The sequence below is a fragment of the Pithys albifrons genome, chromosome 6 (assembly GCF_047495875.1).
Source record: "Pithys albifrons albifrons isolate INPA30051 chromosome 6, PitAlb_v1, whole genome shotgun sequence".
Taxonomy (NCBI): domain Eukaryota; kingdom Metazoa; phylum Chordata; class Aves; order Passeriformes; family Thamnophilidae; genus Pithys; species Pithys albifrons.
In genome coordinates, this window is record NC_092463.1 from 38,468,059 (window position 1) to 38,491,896 (window position 23,838).

Here is a 23,838-nt window from a genome sequence, read left to right on the forward strand (position 1 = left end):
TTAGTCTTCTTATCCACAGCTGCCAAGGGAGGCTGAGTGGTGGCAGTAGTAAAAAAGTCCATCAACCAGCAGAATATCAAAGCATCAAAGCGAGATAATGACTGAAATATGGGGTCTGTCCAGGAGAACCAGGGCAGGGCTCAGACCTCCCCTCAGTGAAGCTCATGCAGGGCTGGTGGCCAGGTCTGAGCCTCGGAGACACCCTCAGATAGGAGTAGGAGGTCTGCCCAGGGGACAGTCAGAACTGCCAGAGCCTGTTAATGCATTCAGATCCTGACAAGTAGGTGTGGATTATCCTGCACGTGTGTTCATGCTTGGGAAACCTCTCCTTCAGAAGATGCCCTGTGGGATTAAACAGTAATCCAATACTTTTGTGCAGAAATTTAACATCATAACTGGCTTTTTAAAGTAGCTGCCAAGGAATGTCTTTTTCCTCTCATTAAAAATGCCCTGTAAGACTGCTACAGAACTTTAATGTTTTACAAAGCAAGAGAGACCTCTCCAAATGTTATTTTTCCTGTGCATGTCTATGATTTTAAGACACAGATTCACCTATGTCCTTTACCAGCTCTTTTCTGAAAGTATTAGCAGTTGTGTTGTTTCACTGATTCTATTTCTTTCTTTCCTGCCTCTTAATTCTTTCACACTCTGTCACTGATCTCAAATTCTTCTTCCCTCCCCATTAATTGCACTTTATCCAGGTAGAGTTACTGGTTGGAATTCTCGTTCTTGTCCAAATACCTATGATTCCATGAGCTCAGAAAATGGATTACACATTACACATTGCTGATAAACACAATCCCTCACAGCAGTCTGATTTCACCATGTCTGTCTAGTCATAGTCACTCCAATGTAAACCTTGTCCATGCTTAATTATTGCTCATGTCCTATCAGAGCCTCTAATTGGGTATTTTGTCCTGTTGTTGTCTCATCGTTGAATAAGAAAAAACTGTGGGATATTAAATGCACTGGAAAAGAATAAATTACTATTGGCCTGCAGAAAAACATAGTTTTTTTTCTTGATAATAGATAACTACATTGTTTGTTCTTCTGCATCTGGCAAAACTGAAGATAACAGAATGCATAGCAGAAGTAACTAGGCAGTCAGTTTTCTTAACACCAGACAGAGTCAGGAAATGCTGCAGTGCCTTCGAGATTATCAGATTAGTTGGGAAAGGTTGTCACAGTGTTAAAAGCAAATAGTGCAGAGGTCAGTTTTCTTAAAACTGCATTTGTTATTTTAGGCTAATCTCTTTCTGCATCAGAGACTGACAGAACAGACAGTAAATAGAATTAATGCAGACAAGTTGGAAAGGGAGCCTGAAAAAATAACAGATCCAATGCACTCGGTACAGGTGCAAGCTATGACCCTTTTCAGGAATCATCAGATGCTTAAATAAAGGATGGGGACAAACTGGTCTGAGAGCAGTTATTCTGAGAAGCTCCTGGAAGCTTATAGTAGATTGCAAGGCAAACCTTAGCTCATGGTATTGTATAAAAGATAATCACCATATACAGGGACATGCTGAAGATTGCAACTCAAAAGGAATATATTAGTGCTCTGCTGTGTTCACAGCCTTCACGCTGGCAGACTTACTGCTTATTGACAATTATTGCAAGAAGTTTCAAAATAAGAAGAAATGGAGAAAGCCCAGAGGACAGAAATAAGAACAAACAGAATTAAGAAGACATGTCTGTTGTGGAATAATTGATCAGATCAGTGCAGTTTTAGACTATAGAAGACAGAAATCCCAATATGAAAAAAGTCTACAAACATATAGAAGGCTAAAGAAAATGTGAAAGGAATGACCATCCCTCGTGTGATGAAGAGGGCAGTATATAACAAGGTGTGGTGCTAGCCATACATTCTCAGGCTACATATTTGTAAAATCCTGCTAATTTAAGGCAATGAATTAAGGTAATGAAGCACTGGAATAAATTGCCTGTTATAGGAACTCTTCTAAGAAGGAGCCACGTGGCCATTATCAGACATGAAAATTATCTTGCTTGGGATTACAAGGATGGCTTAGTCCTCTGGAGTTCACTGCCTTGTGACTATGATAAGCAGTGACAAGTCACTACCTTCAGCTGGGCCCTTTAATCCTTCTCTTTCTTGCTCAAGACCATAAAATTCTACTAATTAATTTCCAATTTCAGTTGCCTCCTGCTCCTTTTTTTTCCTTCTCAAATGTGCTCTCAACAACTGTGTTAATACCTCTTCTCCCATTTATGAGTCGAGTTTATGTGAAAATTAATCCACTGAAGAAAATAATACATTTTTTTATAGATTTATTTGAAAAGCGATGACCTCGGAAGCTCTGTAGATGAAGTAGAGCAACAGATAAGGAAACATGAGGCTTTTGAGAAGCTTCTGGCATCACAGGATGAGAAGGTACAAAAATCAACAACAAATATTCTACCAGCCCAGGAGTTAGAATTTAATATATATTTTTATTTTTTCTTTTAATATGGTAACACATTGAATTGATGATAGGTATGTTATACCTGTTATGCTTGAACCAAAGAGAAAGTGGGGAAGCCTGGGGAAATAAGAGACAGAGCACTTGAGAACAAGTGTTAAAACACTCCATGCCCAAGTCCTGCCTGTATTGTCTTGCAGCAGATAGGAAAACCACTGATTATGTTAAATAGCAGGACTTATAAGAAGAAATATTTAAACCAGGCCACATCATGTTATGGATGTCAGAAGTTTCTGGATTTGTCATTTTAAAAATAGTGGCTTTTAAAGCAAGTAAAATACAGTAGGTTAAATTATTTAATTATGCATTTGGTATAAAATGGCTGTACCAAACTGGCTAGCCTCTTCACACCTTTGGAATACATACTGAATTGCTCACTTGCATGTAAATCAATATGCCTGGTTGATACCCAGTACTCAAACTCGCTCAGACTAGGGCTAAACTTAAACCTGGGCCTGTGCCTAGGCTCCCCAGAAGGAATGACCTCCAAGAGCTCTTGCCAATTCCCTGCCAGACAAATTTCTCATTTTGAGACCTACCTTCCAACAACTGATTTCCACAAAGAAATAAAACCTGAGCATGCATGGGTGTCATGCTTGCTCCATAATTCCTTGCACCAGATGACCAGTGGCATAGGGACTCCCAGAGCTGCAACTTCAGTTCTTTTAATTAGCCGGATGTGCCACAGAGACAAATGACAGTAATGTCATTGGTATAACATAGTCCAAGGTGAGGTCAGGAACGCTGATTACCTTGCTGTTCTTGGTTCATTACAGAAAAAAAGAAAATCTTTTATCTATGGAAAGGAGCTTGAATTTTGTTTCTTTCACACCACTTGGAAGCATAAAAGTAATTTCAGATTTGTTGCCTCCTCAGATGATGTCTCTTCAAGAACAGGCAAGCAGGCTGGAAAAGGCTGATGGACTGGAAGGGCGAAAGATTCAGCACAAACTGAATGTCATTTATGAGAGGAAGCGTCAGATCAAGGATCTGTCCCAGAGTAGGAGAGAGAAGCTACAGACTGCCCTTCTTCTGGTACTTTTCTACCAGAACTTGGAGGAGGTAAGGGGGTTTTAGACTGGGATGGGGATGGAAGGAAGAGGAACTGCCTACCTCTACAGGATAAAGTTCTCAGTCTTGCCAGACATTATTAGATGGATGGGTAATCCACTCTCATATGGCAAGTCCTGCCACACTCATGCAAAAGGGTGCTCCAATGCCACTGCTGTTACTATACTGTTGTCGTGGCATGGTGCCTCTTACAGCTGCTTTGCTCATCAAAAGATCTGCTAAAATAAAGCAGTTAAAAGGAAAACTGCAAGCTACTATGTACCTTTCCTATGTTTCAAATCAGAGTGAATACAAAGTGGAAACGTTATGGCCTGGGCACCAAGTTTTATTAGGGGAGGTTCACTGAAGGCCTTCAAAATACTTCTGTAACTTAGCATAGCTCTACAGCTAATGTAGTTTGGTCTTGGTCTTCACAGAATATGTCAGTCTCTGTCATCTGTTCTGGCCTTAGTCCTGCAACTGAGTAGCTCTGCTCCTGGCACTACTGTTGGAAAGACATACTAGGTCAGTCTTTCAAGGGGCAACACGATGTGTGTGACTGAATCTGTGCTAGCGTATCCAGTGTGCTGGCATAAACAAGAGCACACAAGCCCAGGGGCACATTTGCAAACACTCTTGCTTGTTTGGAATCCACCCCTCTCTGCTGGTGCATCCTGTGGAACCTCTCCATGGTTTAAAGAAAAACTGCAGATGCTGGCCATGCCCCAGCCCATGCAAATATACATGTAATATCACTGTAATAGTTTAAAATCTCCTAGTTACTCTGTTGAAGCTATTACACAGAGTGTTGCACACATTATTACAAAGATAAGTCTGTGATTACTAATGAGAGGACAGAGAAATCAACATCACATAGTCTGCTTAGAAGACCAGCTGCTGCAGGACATAGGACTTTGGATATTTTCTGCATAAAGCCACAATGACTAACTCAAGAGATTACACGCGATTCACAATATAGGGTACACCCTGCTACAATAGTAATAAAGTGCTTTTCCAGTCCCTATTACACTACCCTGTTGTCACAAAGTTGTAGCTCAGTGCTAATGTGGAAGGCAAATGAGCAAGTTACTACTTAGAAATACTTGTACTTAAATTATTGCAGAGGGAAAATCATAAAGTTGAAAATTTTGACTTCTAAAGCTGACTCTGAGCGTTAATGCTGACTCTGAATCTTGTTCATCATAATAGAGGCACTTCCTTTCCCTTTCAACCTGTACAAGAGAAAAAAAACCTTTTACTTCTTTGTGTCAGAGGAGTGAGAGAATTAGTTAATAGCTCTAGATGTCTGGGACAGACCAAACCCTTTATATGCTCTAAATATTTCTCTTATTAAAAATCAGTGGAATTTACAAAAAGTATGTGCTCATGAGGTTATAGTAACTGATACTTTGAAAATGTAGCCTTATAAACTGATAGTGCCCACATTTTTTATGAGTCCCATAGAAATAAGAGTAGCCTCATGTCCTATACTGAGCATAACACTTTCTTGCTGTTGTCTTCAATAAAATGAAAATGCCTGTCCAGACAACCATTAAGTCTCTCCATAGAAAGATCTTAGGACAACGGACAGCTTTGCTTCATATCTGAATGTGGATATGGGGCCAGGAGAAGGATCTCTCACTCTCTAAAACCATCTTAAGTAAGCCTTAAAATCAGCCAAGCCACTAAGAGTGGAGATGTTCTGTCTGTCATTGAGCCAATGTTTCTAATTAAAAAGTAGAAAAGAAGTCGACCTTGTAAGTGGCTATATATAAGGGATTAATTTGCTTCTCATTATAACTGTATGCATAAGCCTCTCCTATTCAAATGAAGAGTGACATTGAAGAGTTAATGTGTGGCTGGGTAATGGGAGAAGGCCATTGAGGAAGATGTCAGAAATCAAAACAGCAGATGACAATGTGTTCTCCTGGGCAACCTTGGCATAAGGTTCCTTTTTGTGTTTCTAACTGTTTTAGAGGGAAAGAGTTCCTGGAGAGCATGCTACTAGTGAAAGCTATAGCTGGTTTTGCTTATACAATGTCAGTAGCTGAAGGAACACTTCTAGTCATTAATTAACTGAGAAAATCCTCCAGTTGTAAAGTCTTGTATACATGTAGCACACAGTTCCACAAGGACAGCCAAAATGCTTTGAAACTAATAAAGCCATCTTCAATTTGTGATCATGTGTTGTCAAAACATTATATTACTTCAGTGCTCTGAGAACAACAGGATCAGTTACAACATTATGTCAGTGTTCAATTTTCAGTGTTTTGATGGATAGAAAATACTTCCTTCAGTGCTGAGGGCTAAAGTTCATCATATTTAAAAGAAAATTTTATTGTCCTTTTTATTCTGTGTTCATTTAAATCCCCTAAAAATATTCCTAACAGAAATACCTGACCCTTACTTAGTTATCTCTCACAGATCTGCTTATCTGAATCTGACACTACTGACCAGACAATTTTGAAGTGTGTGAAATATAAAAGCAATTAGAGTTGTATTTCCCTTCAATTAATCCAACTAGTGCTTGGCCCCATCAGTAAGCTTTTATTTACTTTGCATTTTCCATTTAGGTCTCACAACATTACTGAGATCAGGAAATGTTAGTGCTGTTTTATAGGTGAGGTACAGAATTCTAAAGAATCTTAACTCAGCTTAAAGGTAAGTCAATGAAAATCAGAGCCCTGAATCCCAAGACTCAGTAGTCACAATCCCGTTTGAAATGTCTACTATGTCAAGGCCTAATATCTGCTCAAGGATTCTTTGCATATAATCTAGAAGATTTTATAATCTGCTTATGGCTTGTGATAAAATATGGAGTATTCAAGGAATTTTTTTACTACTCCTGTGGTCAGATAAAAATTAGTTTCATTCCTCCTTACTTTTATTTCCTATCAAGTAAAATAGTTCAGAAACTGGAAAGCCACCCTGGCTGTCAAGCTACCAGCTCAATCTGCCTAGCACAGACATAGACACTTGCAGAGAATAATGAGATGTCCTGGGAGGAGGCCCCAGGATCTCATGGAGTTGTCATGCTAACTCAGATGTCTCACACTGCTGCAGGCAGAAGACTGGATTGGTGAACGCATGCAGAAGTTGGCGGATCCTGCCATACAAGATCCTAGCAATCTGCAAGACAAACTGAAGCTGCTGCAGAAACATCAGGTCTTTGAGGCAGAGATTCTAGCAAATGAAGAAATCATCACAGCTGTTCATAAGGTAACTGTCACTCTGCTAGTATTTTTACAGATTATTGCTGCATATCCAAATAAAGACAGGTAGACGAAATGTAAAGGAAGAGTAACTCATTACTTCTGTATCAATTATCCTACTTGTGTGACAAGAACGCAGTTGCTATGCCATGGAAATGTAATGCTATTAATTGACAAAAGGGAGATATGTTAAGTTCTCTGTCCAGGGAGCTTCCATCTTTCCTTATAATGTGAATAGATTTCCTTATAGTTCTGAAAATATCAGACTTCTTCATTGCCGGAGGAGATTACTCCTACAAAAGGTAAATAGGATTTCATGCCCAATTTGTAAATATTCTGATTGAAACTGGGTGAATCATATGGCTGAAAGGTGCAGCCATCTGTAAACCCTCTCTTGGCACTCCCACTCCATGAAGGTCATTCTTGGCAGGCAAATATTTTAATCCTAGTGTTCTGTGATTCTAGATTCCCTCTGGATGCAAAAGGTTTCCAGCTGAGCTGTATCATTTGGGTGGTAAGAATTTATATTAGTAGTCTGTTGTGCAATCCAGGCTAGGAAAGTAAGAAAATCCTTCTAAAAAGGTCATGTAACATGATAAGCCCCTTAAAAATTAGTGGCAATCTTAATTTCTAATTTCTTTTTCTGAATGTGAAGAAAGGAGAAACCCTGACATCAAATGGCCACCCAAAATCAGGAGAGATCCGTTGCCAAGTCCGCTTGCTTCAGGAGCACTGGGAGAAGTTGAAGAGAGCTGTTGCTGCTCGTGGAAAGATGCTGGAGGACAGTCGGGACTTCCTAGAATTTCTCCAGGAGGTGGACCAAGTGGAAGCTTGGATCAGGGAGAAGGTAAATGGATTTTAGTATTTAGCCAAGCAGCACACTAAAGACTTGCTATATAGCAATAAAATTCTGATAAATGTGTCATCTTCCAGGATATTTTTAGTGGCTTTTTTCTGGAGGAATCATGACATAATCTACAAAAAATAAGAAAGGAATGATTCAAAACATTCTGAAAATTTCCTGGAGTCCACACTAGCTTCATCTGGACAGTAGTAGCACACGCTGTCATGTAGAATGTGCACATGAAGAATTTGTGATTATTGGTGACCATCTCCTGTGTCCTAAATATTTGTCTGTTTACTGTTTATTTCCCCAGGAAGTCATGATTAATGTAGGTGATGTGGGAAATGACTATGAACACTGCCTGCAACTGAAGAAAAAGTTAAATGAGTTTCGTGGAGCAACATCAGGGGTAAGAGGTGTTTTCCCTGTACATTCCTTGTGTGGCTGCAAGCAGAAGTTAACTTTTCAGTTCAGGTAACAAATACAGTCTCAGTACACTGAGAAGGTGAAAGATCAGGGTAATACGAAGCATTACCACCTCAAAAGCTGCTAAAAAGGATAGAACTTTCACTCATTGCGCCTTCTGCTTTGAATATGTCTTAACAGAGTTGTCAAACATTCATGATGGAACCTAAAATTTTTGACTGCATTAAATGATTGGAAAATTTGTTGTTTGAGCCTGAATTTGAGCAGGGTTTTGTTTGATTTATGCAGTCTGCAAAGTCACAGTGATTTTCACCAAAAGTGGTGTAAAAATGGCTGTTTCAGCCATGTTTGTATGAATCTGAAAGCTGATATAGATCTTCCATGAACCAAGCCTGCAAAGACTACTTTCTCTATTTCCATTCTTTCTCCCTTCTCCTTCTCACGAGGAACAGTCAGGCTTCTCATATTCCTTCATATAAATGAAGCATGTAAACTTGGGGGCCTTTGTTTATATCGTACATATGGTTAGTCATGAATCATAACATTAATAATCAGACATGTAGTAAAATAAAGCAATAGTTTACAATCTGGATAGCAGCCATGTGACGAGATGGCTGCCCACTTCACCTTTCTGTGCAGAGATCCCTGACCCTCCTCTGCTGCTGAGTCATACCAGATGTCACTGTTGCCCTCAGTGAATGTGCTAACTTGGGTACCAAACCTGGGGATCAGATCCTTCCACAAAAAGGGCCTCCTCGTGATGTGCCATGAGGGTTGGAAGGCCATACATTCAGGGGATATGTTTGGAGCAACCTCCTGTTCTCTGTGAACCACTACAATTGTGGACTAACAGGTCTGTGTGCCACGCAGGAAGAATTACTGTGCTGATTTGACAGTCTGGAAATTGAGAGGAAGGTCTGGAAAGAGGTGTATTAGGGCTTTGTCAGGGAGGTTTACTCTAGTGTTTTCTCCTGATATTCTTTTTCCTTTGTTTGCCTGTTATCTTGTTGCCAAGTCCTTTTACAGCAGCTCCCATCTGCCATTTTCATTGCTGAATAGCAGAAGGAGACAATCCTTTTCTATACAAAGGTACAGTGCAGATATGCCTGACACCTGGGAGAAAACCCTGAGCTCCCCATTCCAGATCCCAGCAGGATTTTGTGACATTGCATTTGGGTTTGATAGAGAGCCAAACCACTAGGCTTCAGCACCAGGGAATTACTGAATTGAAGAGACCTTCATGTTGCCTTCAGTACTCATCAGCTGACTAAGGGTTGATCAAGGGCTCTTCTACAGGTTGTATCAGCCAACAGAAGAATGATTAAAGAGGTAGAAACAATCCAGTGTCCCAGTCAGCTTAAGACACTGAATAGGAAAGTCTTTCCATAAACTAAGGTAGATCTTACAAGCCACATAAAACTCTTGGCATTAGATACTGTCAGCTTGTAGCCACTGCTCCTCTAATATTCTGATCATGACTCCTGCAGAAAAAAAACTGATAGCTGATGCTTAGTTATGCAGTACTTTATGGGGTGGTACAAGCAGAAGTAGGGTGCTCCTGGAACACTGTGTGTGTCCATCCAGTCTGTTGTTTCCCACTAGACAAATCTGAGGTCAAGGTAGGGAGTAATCATCCTGCGTTGATGGCTGCAATATTTTCTACTCATTATGCTGATGTTATTTCCCAGGAGAAGTGACTGCAGGGTTTCTGAAGAATATCTGGCTGTCTGCTGGTTTCTCCTGTTTACTTTAGGGCTGTGTATAATAGTAAAGCACATATGGAAGCACGCATATTGGTACGGATGCAGCATAAACAAAGTACCCAATGGTGTGACACTTCTATTAACAATGAGCTGTCATCTTGTAGCTGTGGTTCTATTATACCTGTGATGGTCTCCCTGCTAAGTTTGTGAGTTACTGCTCCTAGAAAAATAGAGAATGTTTTTGAATCTAAGAGCAGAGTTCAGGGTTGGCTATCTGTAACCCTCCAAGAGAACAATAATTACGCTGTAGTCCAGTTTATGTGTGCAACGTACAAATATAATTTATTTTTTGGTTGTGCATGGGAAACCTTGAAGACTTAGCATACCTTTTAAACACAGTGATGCTGCTTTAGAAGAAAATGCAATGGCATATGTTGTCTGGGATTCTCAAGGCTGTGTGGATTTTAAGCCTGTTGTCTGCAGTACAAAAGGTGTTTCTGGACAGAAGCCTATGTAGATAAAACAGCAAGTAGGCCTGGGAGCTGTGAGTCACTATGTGTTTCACAAAGGAATGATCTGCCACACAGCAGCTGTTCCACAGCAGCCACCTATGCAACCAGGAACTGCAACCCCTGCTGGAATGTCTGGCTTAGAAATGAATGTCTGAGTGCACTCATCTAGACCTAGAGTATTGTTGTATCTATAGCCATTAATGTCCTTTCTTGCCTTTACTGTCTTCTCATCAGAGACTGAGTAACATCAGCAGCTGTAGTTGAGCAAACTCCATGTGTCTGAAATGTTTGGTAGTGAGGTAAAACTTTTTGGCATTGTTTTTCATATCTTGGTGGAAAACTCAATTACAAGCAATTTCAACGCACATCTTTGTTCTTTTTCTTACTTTACAGGAGTTGACAGTGGATGATGCTCACATCAGGGCTATCAATGCCCTGGCCATGAAACTGGAGAGACAGAACAAGGAAGAGACAAAGACCATATATGAGCGCCGAAAGCAGCTCAATGAGAAGTAAGTATGATCTTAAATCTTCTAGCTAAAGCGTAAACAAGAAAGGAAAGTTAGGTGTCTGGCTGGGATAAATGGAGGAGTTGGAACACATGTTTTCTTCTTTAATATCGTGACTACCAAACATCAGGCACTGGAGTTGTCTTTCAAGACTCTCAGAGCAGCTAGCTAGAAGAATTTTTAATCCAGCAGGGCTGAAGTCATGTTTCTGGCCTTGGGAGCAAATCTACTGTTTCACAGCACTTCACACAGTAGATTCAAGAAGCTAAGACACTTCCACCTATTCACATAGTTGTCCTGGTGAATTGACTGCGGCATTCGCTGCTTCACAGTCCACTATCTAAGAAACAAAAGCATGAAGATGTGGATTGTGACGGTATTGAGAGTTTAAGGACATTGGATCAGTACTTTTTAGCTTTTAGCCCCCATGCCATCCTGAAAACATGGTATGAATACAACCACATAGATTTGTCACAACAATCCTTTATCTCTGTGATGTGCCCCGTATTATGGGGAATTGGTATTCTAGAGAAGGTAGTTCAGAAATCCTCTCTTTTTGCTTAAACATGAGCATCATGAAACTCAGTTGTGGAAATCCTTATTAAATACATCTCAAAAATATTATTTTCAATACAAGGTGGAACAGTTTCCATGGTAACCTGAATGCATACAGGAAGAAGTTAGAGGGAGCCCTAGAGATTCATGCCTTAATCAGAGAAATAGATGACATCACAGAAAGAATTACCGAGAAGGTGAGTTTCAAATTTTATTAATTGAAATGGAAAAATGTTCTACTTTGCCAACAGTGATAAATGCAGGCATGATGACCTCCAAAAGAGTCAGAGGTGAGACTATGATGTTCATCAGAGGTCCCTTCCAACCTAAATTATTCTGTGTTGTAATTAATGGTCTCCAGTCAAGTGGTATTGGCTATTAAATACTTCTTTTAGTATTATATAATTATTCACTATATCCAAAGTTGTCATCTGTGAAGGTCTCTCTACAGGGCCTCCCTGCCTTCAAGGAAGGGAACAGCTCATCCCAGTTTTGTGTCAGCTGCAAACTTTCTTAGTATCCCTTCCAGTCCTGCATCCAAGTCATTTATGAAGATGTAGAAGAGCACAGGGCCTAAAATGGAGCCCTGTGGAACCCCACTAGTGACAGGTCACCAGTCTGATGTGACTCCATTCACTGTTACCCTCTGTGCTCCACTCATGAGCTATCTGCTCACTCACCACATGGTGTGTTTATCCAGCTGTGCTGGACATTTTGTCCAGAAGGATCCTGGGAGAGACAGAATCAAAAGCTTTACTGAAATCCAAAAATATTCCATCAACTGGCTTCCCTTGATCAGCCAGGTGGGTTGCCTTGTCATAGAAGGAAATCAGGTTTGATGGGCAGGACTTTCCTCTCATTAAGCCGTGCTGGCTGTGACTGATGACAGCCTTGTCTTTCAGACGTTTTTCAATAACTCTCAGATGAGTTAAATTATCCTCCAGCAATGACTCCTTTCCACTAACTGCAAGGAGAATCAGACAAGTAATTAAGTAGCAGTATTCTTACATTTGTGAACATCTTCATGTGGTCTAGTAAATTCTCCCACAAAAAAGGAACATAGCAAGATACAGTAAGTAGGATACGATTCTTAGAAACTAAGGGAGTGTGTTACTGGCACAAATGTGATCTCTCCCAGACAATGCTGAGCTAAGTTGTTTCTGAATACCAAAACCCAGTTAGCTGTGCTACCATACAACTGTTTCTGAATTCCCTACTTAGTCTGAATACAACAGCTTCTAGTGTTTCAAACTCAAAGCCAGTTCATTCAACACTAACTTGCCTATTTCTCTCTGCTGTGGAATGCAGATATATTAAATATGCAGCGTTGAAAAGTTCTATAAAATCTTACTCATTCAGAAAATTGAGGTAAAAATACATATCCTGGATTATAGTTTTGATATTAATAGAAAAAATACTTATATAAAAGTGAATTATTTCATCCAGTAATTGTAATTCAGTAGGTAAGTGGTACTACTTAAGGTTACAAGGCTGTTGGCTCAAAATTTTACAAATTTATTTCTTCATTTTATGGTATTTAATTTCTCTTTGGATCCTGAGGTCAAATTTACTTTTCATAATTTCACAATACATACCTGAAAATTTTTGTTCCACAATTTATTGGGAAATATTTTTCTGGTTTGGTATATAAAAAGAACAGCAAAAGGCAAGATTGAGAAATGCAAGGAAGCAAAGCCTGACTCTGTTTTACATGTGAATGGCCAGAGGCACCTTAAACAGGATTATGACTGTTCAAAAAGAAGTAGATTCTTGTTTCATCTCTTTAAGGAAACCAAACAATGCACTCTATTGATATTTCAAAATACAATAGGAACATTCAGATGGCAATGCAAAGAGGTGAAGGAGGAGAGTCTTTGAAAGAATTCAGATAAGATCCTTTTGCTTTTTGTTGTCTTCACTATTTGCAAATCCTACTGCCCCCTCCAGAGTGTACTGATACAAGCACTGGGTTATGGAAAAGATGTGGAAAGTGTGGAAAACCTGATTCGAAGACATGAAGAAATGGAGAGAGAAATCAGTGTTATTAAGTCCAAAATTGAGGTAAGAATTGAGGAAGTACAGAGGATAATTTTAAAAATTTCATTTTTCTTTCTTGGAAATATGGTACAAAAATCATTGTGACTCTTCAGATTGATTAGTATTAATTTTCTGCAATGCAAGCGTAGCATTTTTTTTCTCAGTAAAATACCATGCTGCTTAATCCTGCTTTATCCTATCGATATTATTCTTCCTGATACAGCAAATCTAAGAAAAGTCCCTTTTTAACATGTTATCTGATCCTCTGGCTTTCATCTACAAGCCAGATCAGACATTTTGGAGAGTGTGAAGTCCATCTTTGCCCCAGTTTCTGCCCTGAGTTGAACCAAAATCACAACTCCATTCTGTTTAGAACTTAAACACAAACTGCATAGTGCAGGTAGTTTCCTGATAGAGACATCAGACACATAAATCTTAGGTTATAATTGTTACAATATGTGTACCAATTCTTATATTTGGATTTGAGTTCATTTTTTTTGCCACCACAAATACCATATATGAAGTATAATAACTGTACTTTTTTAATTATTAAAACCAGCCTGCCATATTCTCCTTTTTGCATTACCAAAAATCTCCATTTTCATAATTTTGATGGGATTTTGCAAGAAGGTTACCAACTTTAAACCTGGGTTGATGAGTATTCACTACTGGTATCAGACTGTGTTAAGGAAAAGAGCATCAACTAGAAGCCTAAACTGAAAATAGTGGTTTGATGCTGTTGTTAGATGAAATAAACGCAAATAACTTTTGAGTCTTCTGCTGAAAGGTAGATCTGGTTGTTTCTCTGTGTCCCATATTTTCATGGCATTTGTGAGATTTAGTTAGGTTTTGTTAGGCTTAGATTGAGCTAATAAAAATGACAATTAGCAGTTCACTTTCCTATGTTTGTCCACGTTTTGCAAAACTATTTTTTTAATTGCAAATTGCCATTTGTACATGTGAAGCAAAGCACACATATCTTTCTTCACATGGATATTGCTCGCAAATGCATATGTAGGGGTTTTGCATATAACATGTCTTTGTATATTTTACTGTAATGTAAGTACCTGTCATTGAAAACTGGGATTTTTAAATGAACTTTGTCCTGAAAGGTGAACTCAGGAATGATTATAAGCATTTGGCATAAATTCACCCCACTATAAATCTCTTCCCAGCCATTGGAATTGGAATCTTTCCGCCTTTCCACAAAGAATCCATCCATAAATGACAAACTGACTATGAAGCAACAGGAGATGAAAAACAACTGGCTACGACTCCAGGGACAGGCCAAACAAAGGTGAAGACTTAGAGTGGTTTGAATATCTCTCAGCAGGAGCAATGCTGCTCTCTGGGATATAAATTCTACTTGCCAGTGCCCTTTTAAAATATTTTAAGGATTCTTTACAAAGTTTAAGACACCTACATTGGAATAAGTGTGACTTGGTACAGGAAAAGTTACACTAACAGGACTTTGGGAAAACTCATACAATGTGCTTGCAGTTTATCCCATTAAATAATGTTACTAAAATTCCTTCAGACTATCAAATTAAATTTATCATAAAGCCTTTGTGAAAGACTTATTTTTTGATAGTTCTAGAAGATTTTTTTTTCTCGAATCTCTCCAAAACAAGAAAAGCTGAGGCCTGATCTGTAATTATTGCTGGAAGCAACACCAATGAAGGCTTTTTTACCTTTCTTGTGCAAATAAAGTGATGTAGAAAAATTAGTAAGCATATTGTCTCCACGGTAGTGTGCATCTCCTGTGATTTTGGTTAATGTGAGGGCTGTTAGAAACTGTAAAGGAAAGCTTGGATTCACTTCATTTGGCTTTTCCTAAGATACTTTCCTCTGCAAATGGGGAGGGAGGGGCAACTAGAAAATTCTGTGTCAGATAAAGCTGAATTGCATATTGTATGGCAGGAAGGAGAAGTTGGCAGCCTCCTATCAGTTGCAGAAGTTCAACTTGGAGATGAAGGAGATACTAGACTGGACTCAACACATCATAGGTTTAATGGAAGCAGGAGGACTTCCTAAAAGTGCAAATGAAGCTGAAAGTATGATTGAGGAGCATCAGGAGAGAAAGGTAAGTATCATCACTGCTTCCAACTGAACATACTTGGAATCTTTCCCATGGGAATTATTTGCTGCAGACATAGCAGAATTTTGCTCTGTACATCTGTGAATAATATGGTGAAAAAATGGTTTTCAATACCAGGTTCGGGATAGAAGTCACCTACATATTGACAGAACTCTTGTCTCATGAGCTGTTTGACAGCTTGTGTCTTTGCAAAAAGGCTCAGAAAGCCCCGTTGCTCTCACCTGTACTGCTGTCCAAGGCTGTAGGTAAAAAGCAGGTTCAGTGTCAAACCATGCTTGCTGCTGATCTCTTTATTCAGATTGCCAAAGTAGTTAATGCCAGTTAATTCTATTTTGAGTTAGATTTTTTCATGCAAATTTCTTTGCCTGAGAAGAAAATAAAAACAGTAGTTTGTTTCACACAGGGCAGTAAATTACCATTGAATAGTGCTACACATTCAGTTCTGAAACACTTCATATCCTAGTGCCAATTACCACACAGTATTTTAGTGGCTAATTTCGCTGGTATTTTTGGTTTCTTTTCTAAAAGGAGTGTTATTGTTAAGTAACCTTAGGGGAAAAAAATCAGTATATTACCTTTTCACAAGCATCATAGCTATATTGCAGCTGTTTTGTTACATTATCTTTGCAATTATGTTGCATTTTCTAAAAATCATGTTTCCAGAATCATGAGTAATATCCAGGACTTTGTAGGTCCCACTATTAGCACAAATATTTCATAGTTTCTGATTAATTTTCTAAACCTGAATTTAGTACAAAGTACCTGAAATTCCCTCCTTTTTTTTTTTGTCTTCCATTTTAACAATTCTTTCTCATATCACAGACTTAACAATGTTTTTGTCACACTAAAAATATCCCGAACCCCTGAGGTAGTGCCCTATAAATTTAAACAGTAGCAAGATCTAAGTCTTTAATACCTGTTAGTAAAGGAGCCCAAATAGCTCTAAGGTGACAGTCACACAGAAAAAGAGGAATCCAGGCAATGCATCCTTATGTTGACTAAACTAAAATTATAGACAGGACAGGGGAAATGGAGGGTTTTTTCATTCAGGTTAATGGTTCAAACCAAAGTCCTTAGGAGAGACTAAAGTTGAACACAAGATGCTAGTGTGAATCTTAAAAAGAATTAAATTATTATTTAACAACTATGTTATGATTAGGCAACACCACCACCACAAAAATTCCTAAAGCAGCAGTTCTAATTTCAGAAATTTAATAGTACATGTCATAGTGTTTAAGATAGTTTATGAGTTAATACATGGTATTATTTCAGTGCATAGTTATTTTGATTTTCAAATTGCATACATTAGAAATTCCACGTTCAGTTGGCAGGGTCATATTTGTTTGTTATGCTTTCAGTTTCAGGATTCAGTATATGATATAACTCATTCCTCAGAGCAGGTGTAAAAGTTAAATGTATTTCATTTTAAAACCACAAAATAAAGTAAAACTATGTCTTTAATGTAAAAATCTGATGCCAACTTATTTGTCAGGAGATGAAAAATTCTAGGTACTGTTTCTCATAAGAACCATCTAGGAAGGCTGGAGGTAGGGGATATGTTATTATGTATGTTCAAAATTGTGTTCATTTATATCTCAGCATTTTCTAATCTGTTTCAAATTTAATCCAAATTTTCATTTGTAGAAGAACAGTTGTTCCTAGAGCAATAAAGTCACTTGTTTTCTCACTTACTTTCTCTTAGGCAAGTCTATGCTCTTCCAGTAACGTAGCTCAAAGATGAATGATTTTCCATAAAAATATTAGTGCCAGAAAGTTACAGACCATATTCTTCCCCCTAGGGCTTGTATTCTGAATAACTGGCTTTTCATAAATCCTTGACATCAACCTTAGTAATGTATTTTAGGAGGAGATTGAAGCACGAGTGGAAAGATTCAACTCTCTCAGTGACTATGGTAAAGAACTTGCCAATGCTGGTCACTATGCAACGCCTGAGATCCACCAGTCCCTCTCCAGACTGCAACAAGCTTGGTCTGAATTGATCCAAGCATGGAAAGAGCGATATGTAAAATTGTTTCAGGCACAAGATTTACAGGTGAGTAAAAAGGCATTCAAGAGAGAATGCACATGCCACTGACAGTTTTCCTTGATAAACCCAGCAAATTTATGAGATGTTATAATGAAGGATGTGCTAATAATACCCAGTGTTTAATGTATATTTCACTGGTTTCCAGAAGGCATGCTGAGGGCCAAGCACATTCAGTGGTGACAGAGCTTTAAGTTGCAAATCATAGAAATTTCTGTGAGATACATGCTCATATATTTTTCTAAAGCTATAAAAGTTAGCAAAATGTGCTCAAACTCTCATAGAACTAGAATAAGACACAAGCTTAAAATAGAACATCACTACTTTAAAAAATTATATAACCTTCCCAAAAAAACCATGGAGCCAGACATGTATTAAAAAAAATCTGAAGAAAAATTTAGCATTAACAGAAAAATTAATTTTCCCCTGGCCATATTTTTTCCTTAGGAGAGAACTCTTGGCTGTAGTTTTCCAGAAATACTTCCTTGTAACAGTTATCTCACTTTGCTCAAACAGGAGAATGTCAAATACTTTAAGTAAGAACTGGGCTACTAATCTCATCTAAAATATTCATATATATGATAAATCATATGGTATGGGATCCTTTAGTGCTTCTTTATGTATCATATTCTACTTATTTCATGCCTTATTACTCATTTTTTTTGACCAGTTACTTACACAGCTCTCTCAACACCATTAACAAACAAGCTAGAAGTATTCTATCCTATGTCTTAGACAAAAAGAAATAATCCTATTATTAAGGAGAAAGTCAGAATAATAATTGTTAGATGTGTTTTTCCTAGCATCTAACATTTATTGCCATCCGGTGCTATGCAAGTAATATTTGAAACAGCCGTGAAAGTTTGTTTTTTTTCTATGTACTCCAACAAAGTCAGGTCAGCCTCTGCTTTACAGCTTTTTGACATGTTTATGACTGGTTTTTTTCCCTATGCAGAAATTCTATGGCTACGTAGAACAGATTGAGAGTTGGCTCAGCAGCAAAGAAGCTTTCCTAGCTAATGAGGACTTAGGGGTATGTGCTCTGAGAAATTACAATTTTCTCTGCAATCGGTCTGGAGGAAAGGGGACCATGGACCATGAACTATGATGATGTGCTCTGAACCTTCCTGCGGTCTTTCTCCTTCTGAAGTTACTGTTCTGTTTTGTTGGTTGTTTATGAACATATCTCTTTCCTTGATTCTCAGCCCCAAGAATAACGAAACAATCCAACTACTCTGACTCTAGCAGGAAAATGAGACTGCATAGAATCACAGAACGGTTTGGGTTGGAAGGGACATGAAAGGTCAGCCAGTTCAAACCCCTCTGCCATGGGTGGGGACACCTCCCACAAGACCAGGTTGCTCAGTGCTCCATTCAGACAGCCTTGTCATATCTGACCCAAATACATTTGCCAGCAATGTGCAAGTCATCACTGCTGTCACTGATGACATACCCAGTTTAGCTCTAAATTACCTACCACAGGTATCAGTAATACTGCAATAACTGAAACCACAGACAAGTGCAAGGGTTGCAAAAGCTGTTCAAGATGCTAGATATATGTTCTGATACTTAATTTAGCCTTGGGTAGTGCTACCCAATTAGCTGTCTCTGCAGGAACTACAATGGCAACTCTGAGTTCGGTGTAGACACAAGGGGTACAAACGGTATAAAAACCATAAAATGCTAGAGGCTGGTGTCTGCCTCTGCAATTCTCAGCATGGAGTTATGTATTTACAGTCCTTTCATTACAGTATATGAGACTTAGAAGAAGCCACCCAATCATATTTAGCTCAGCAATGTACAGAAAATGCTCTGTGAGTATTTTTCCATCCAGTGACTCATGTAAGCACTCAGAAGTTTAATTTTTTTCTGAACCGTTTGATGTGAGTTTTATTGCTTCCTTTAGAATAGTGGGCAAGCAGAGTTTATCACAGTAACAACATTTTGACACCAGTGGTTCCATAATTAAAAGTGCAGAGGAATGCTGAAAAGAGAACTCTGAGTCATTAAACCTGGGATTCACAAACATTACAAGAAGTCACATTCTGTGTTTCTCTCCAGATTGATTGCAATGTCAGACTCCAGTCCTGAAATTCAAATCTGGATCTGAGCTCTTCTAAATTCCATGAGTTGAAACTGAGACTCTAATTTTAATCTCTTTCTGTGACATATTTGTTCACTTCTCTGTGATTTCAGTTTGTCATCCCACATTTGCTTTCAGCATAGCATCTGTCTTAAGATTGATTTACAATTAGGCTCTGATGTTTTAATTCTTGAGAAATTATGCATTCTATGCAGCACAACAATATGCATGAGAAGCTAAGCATCCAACAGCTAGTTCAGTTTTGACCCCAAAATAATGGCTTCAGGCCTTGCACAGAACATTATTTAGGCCCCAAGTGTCAGATTCAATGCCAATAGGTTGCAAAGAACAATAAATTTTCTTGGCAACTATCTTGCAAATATGGGGTAAATGCCATTTAACTTCTGGAATATCAGTGTTGTGGATGCAAAAAAACTGACTGAAAGCAGCTACTCTTTGTTGACTTGTATCCAGGACTCAGTGTCTAGTGTGGAGAGCCTACAGCAGAAACACACACAGTTTGAAAAAGCCCTGGAAGTTCAGATGGAGAAAATTGATGAGATGACTTCATTTGCTCAGCAGCTAACACAGAACAAGCATTATGACTCCGACAGTATCACCAACAGAAGCCAGGCTGTTCTGAGGAGGTGAAGTAAAACCCTTCCCATGTCAGCCACCTATCACTCCTGCAACGCGACCATCCCCATGTTGATTAATATCTTTAAGTTATTTAAGAGAACCATAAACTGATTTGCATTTGCTCAGCTTTCTGCTTTGCACTGTGGTCTTCCCAAAGTGGCTTGAGCCTTATCTATATTGGAGGTTAAAATGCAGTTAAGTGGAGGGCAAGCAGGATTCAGAAAAAGGCAGTTTTTGTGTAATTCTGTATTCTGGCTTGGCCTTAGGGACAGTGCTGCAAATAAAAGACTGAGGCTTGCTGTGCCATTAAATACTTCATTATCATTAAATACCATCAGGAAAGGACATGATGCTATAGTTTTGGTTTATCTGTGACAAATACTTTCCAGATTTCTACATAAGAAACATGCTGAGTTTATGTTCTCTTGAAAGGCAATAATGATTATTACCAAAGGCAGATATCATATATGCAGAATTTATGTGTAGTTTAAATATATCTATCTGCTAGCAATCCTTCCTATAGTGTCCTGGGCATGTTCTCTGACAGTCCAGATGAGGGAGTCAATATATCATGGACATTTCCCTCCTAGAGAATGGAGGGTTAGATCATGTGTGTTTTAGAGGTGAAATTTCAAAACCCTTATCCTATCTAGTTCAATCTGTGACTTTTACCTCTCACATCTGTCTTCATCTCAGAAAAGAGAGACTACTGGAAAATGCTGCTGCTCGCAGACATTTGCTAGAGGAATCAAAACTGTTGCAGAAGTTCCTGAGGAATTCCTTTGAGGTACAATTACACAGGATTCATGGTATTCTGGTTACTTAAAACATACTGTGCTACATAGATCTGAGTCCCTGGCCAGATTTACTGTAAGAAAAATCAAGGAACTGAGACTGGAATGAGATTGGAGAAATGAGGATAAGGATGAAGGGATATTTTTTCATCTTCCCTCTAGTCATCAGGTGAAAGGTCTACTGTACATTGGACACCAGAAAAATGAAGAAGAAATAAAAGAATTAAAAGGGAATGTGCCACCATTTAAAAAAAACATGAGAAGAGATAAATTACTTATTTTCTTTTGAGATATTGACAATGGGTTAGAAATAGGGAGATGATCTATTCTCCCCCATGCACACAGGTGCCCATGCATTTTCTCACTGTGAGGGGCCTATCTGATGGATGCAGCCCCTTTCCCAGTAACAGTCCTGGTAACCAGACATTTAGGGGTGACTTTATGAAGGACAGGAGGAGCTTAGGGAAGCAGAATCTCAGAAGGACAACTCATTTGAGTCCTCACTCACTGATTCCCCATTTCATACATGTAAGAGTAGAGCCTGGCAGGCTGAATCTGAAGAAACACTGAAGGTTTTGGTTACTTCTGTTCTTTCTTCCCCAAAGGTGGCTGCCTGGATCAACGAGAAGAACAGCATTGCCCAGGATGATAGCTGGAGGGATCCAAGCAATCTGCAGACCAAACTGCAGAAGCACCAGACTTTCCAAGCGGAGATCATGGCCTATAGAAATCGTCTGAACTCCATCAAATCTGTGAGAGAAGCAGGGTTGATGGCAAGGGTGGGCAACTGGGATGAAAGACTGCAAACAGTCTAAGTTACAGTGACCTAAAATAAGTGAGGAAGAATCCCTGTTCCCCACTGTTCATGTTCTCTCTGAGGGGACTGGGAAGTTTATTCTTTTAGTTCATCAAGAATTTTCTTTGACCTTCAGTTTCTTCCCACTCTCTCTTACTACCCAGAGTTAGCTTGCTGCTATCTGTATTCACTGTACATATAAAGGAAACAGAGGGGTGCTTTTAATAAAAGATTCAATCCACTGACTTTAGGGACATCTCTCTGGAGTGGATGCCACTATAAGTGTATATTTGTTTCTCTCCAGCAGAGAACCTAGCTGATTAGATGCACAACTTTAACAAGTCATATAAGATGTAGCCAACAAAAAGGATAGAGAAGAGTTTCAAGAGCTTCTTTTGCAGATACTTGCCAGTAGGCAAGATATGAAGGAGGCCTGACAAGCTTTGTCAGATAGTTGGCAGAAGCTGTGATCAAATGATAAGTTTGGAAGGCAGACTGTGACATGTTTAACTTTATATTCAGCACAGTGCTTACTAGCTGTGTTTTGCAATACATTACTAAGCATTAAAGGTAGATTCCCTCCTCCAGGTTCACCTACAATCAGTATCTTAGGAACACCTCCCCTTTGTTTTTTTTGTTTTGTTGGTTGGTTTTTTAAAAAGTATTTTAACCCATCTGTGAGGACAAAACTGAAGGAGTTAAAGTGTGGAGTTAAAATTCTTGGTAAAGTGATCTGCTTTTAAAGACTTCTTTGTACAACCTCTTCAACATTTTTTCTTGATGCCCTGACTTTCTCATTGGGAATAGTCTCAGTAGTTCCTCCTTAGAATACCTACTGACCTGACTTTTTCTTGCTGTACCTCTTGCTTACCTTGCTTTGCAGTCTCTGCTCTAGTTTCAGTAAACCTTTTGCCTTTATTAGTTTTTTCTCTGTAACCTCTAAGTGTTGTGCCAGAAAGTGACTGTTTCAGCTGGCCCTTTACATAGCAGTGTCAGCTGACTTTGTTTTTAGAGGCAAAAGTGATATATTCTGATGCATTCAACAAAGGAAGAAAACTTTCCCTGTTCTTTCTGCTATAGGAAGGGGAGAGGATGCTCCATGAAAGGCACTATGCCTCAGAAGCCATACAGTCCAGACTACAAGAAATGAAAGAACTATGGGAGGAACTACTAGCAAGCTGCCAGGATAAATGGACCAAATTGCAGGATGCTTACAAGGTAATACAACATGCCAGAGGCTGGCTCTTGGTGTCATTTCCAGAGCCAGCATGACTGCCTGCTACATGTCTCATCTACAAGTGTGTCACTTGATACAGTCAAACCTGACTCCTCCAGACCATTTGTGCAAAGAAACTAAGCGTGAACTCACTGAATGGAATTGGCAGAATTGGAGAACCCTATGGAGGGAAAAGGATTTGCAGGCTGGGCTCCCTTCTGCTTTCTGCTGCTGGTTTAGATCTGGATTCCAGAGAGGGATACTGAGGAAAACTATGTTTACTAATATATGTGAACTCTCTGCATCCATCACAAGGGCATTTTTTCTCCAGCACATTGAGAAAGAAGCCCACAGCTGCTTTTCATTCTTCTAGCTTCAGGCACACAAATTCTCATCACTGTGAAATGCCACCATGACACCCAATCCCACCAGATCTTGTAAGCTGAGCGGGGTCAGCCCTGGTTAGAGCTTGGATGGGAGACCTCCTGGGAATACCGGGGGCTGTGGGTTCTAGTCCTGAGGACTTCACTGTCACCGTCCAAGCTCGCTCGGCTGTGGCAGATGAACCTGAGGAGTTAAAGGGTGGGGACAGTTCTGCGCACGCTGTGCCTCACCTAAAAAATCCACTGTGCAGGCTGGAAGGACACACCCACATGGGGAGAGCCCTGCCCAAACCTTTGTTCATGAAGCCTATGAGATCTCAGACAATCTGTGGGTATAAAATAGAGCTCTCCTTTTAAAAGGCTTTCTTTTGAGGTACTATGTCCATGATCTGCATTTTTGCAACACAAGTAAGATAAGCTATTGATGTTTTCTGCATCTGTTCTTGTCTCCACCATG

General features: G+C 39.2%; 1 protein-coding gene across 1 annotated transcript in view; it reads left to right on the top strand.

Moving 5' to 3' along the window:
- Positions 1-23,838, top strand: part of SPTBN5 (spectrin beta, non-erythrocytic 5) — a 92,785-nt gene that overhangs the window by 50,355 nt on the left and 18,592 nt on the right. The window contains 16 exon segments of the mRNA XM_071559305.1: positions 2,288-2,392; positions 3,357-3,542; positions 6,594-6,749; positions 7,398-7,589; positions 7,900-7,995; positions 10,621-10,739; positions 11,374-11,488; positions 13,239-13,352; positions 14,504-14,625; positions 15,249-15,411; positions 17,291-17,479; positions 18,426-18,503; positions 20,028-20,200; positions 20,889-20,979; positions 21,592-21,738; positions 22,863-23,000. Of these exon segments, the coding sequence (XP_071415406.1) occupies positions 2,288-2,392; positions 3,357-3,542; positions 6,594-6,749; positions 7,398-7,589; positions 7,900-7,995; positions 10,621-10,739; positions 11,374-11,488; positions 13,239-13,352; positions 14,504-14,625; positions 15,249-15,411; positions 17,291-17,479; positions 18,426-18,503; positions 20,028-20,200; positions 20,889-20,979; positions 21,592-21,738; positions 22,863-23,000 (2,184 nt within the window).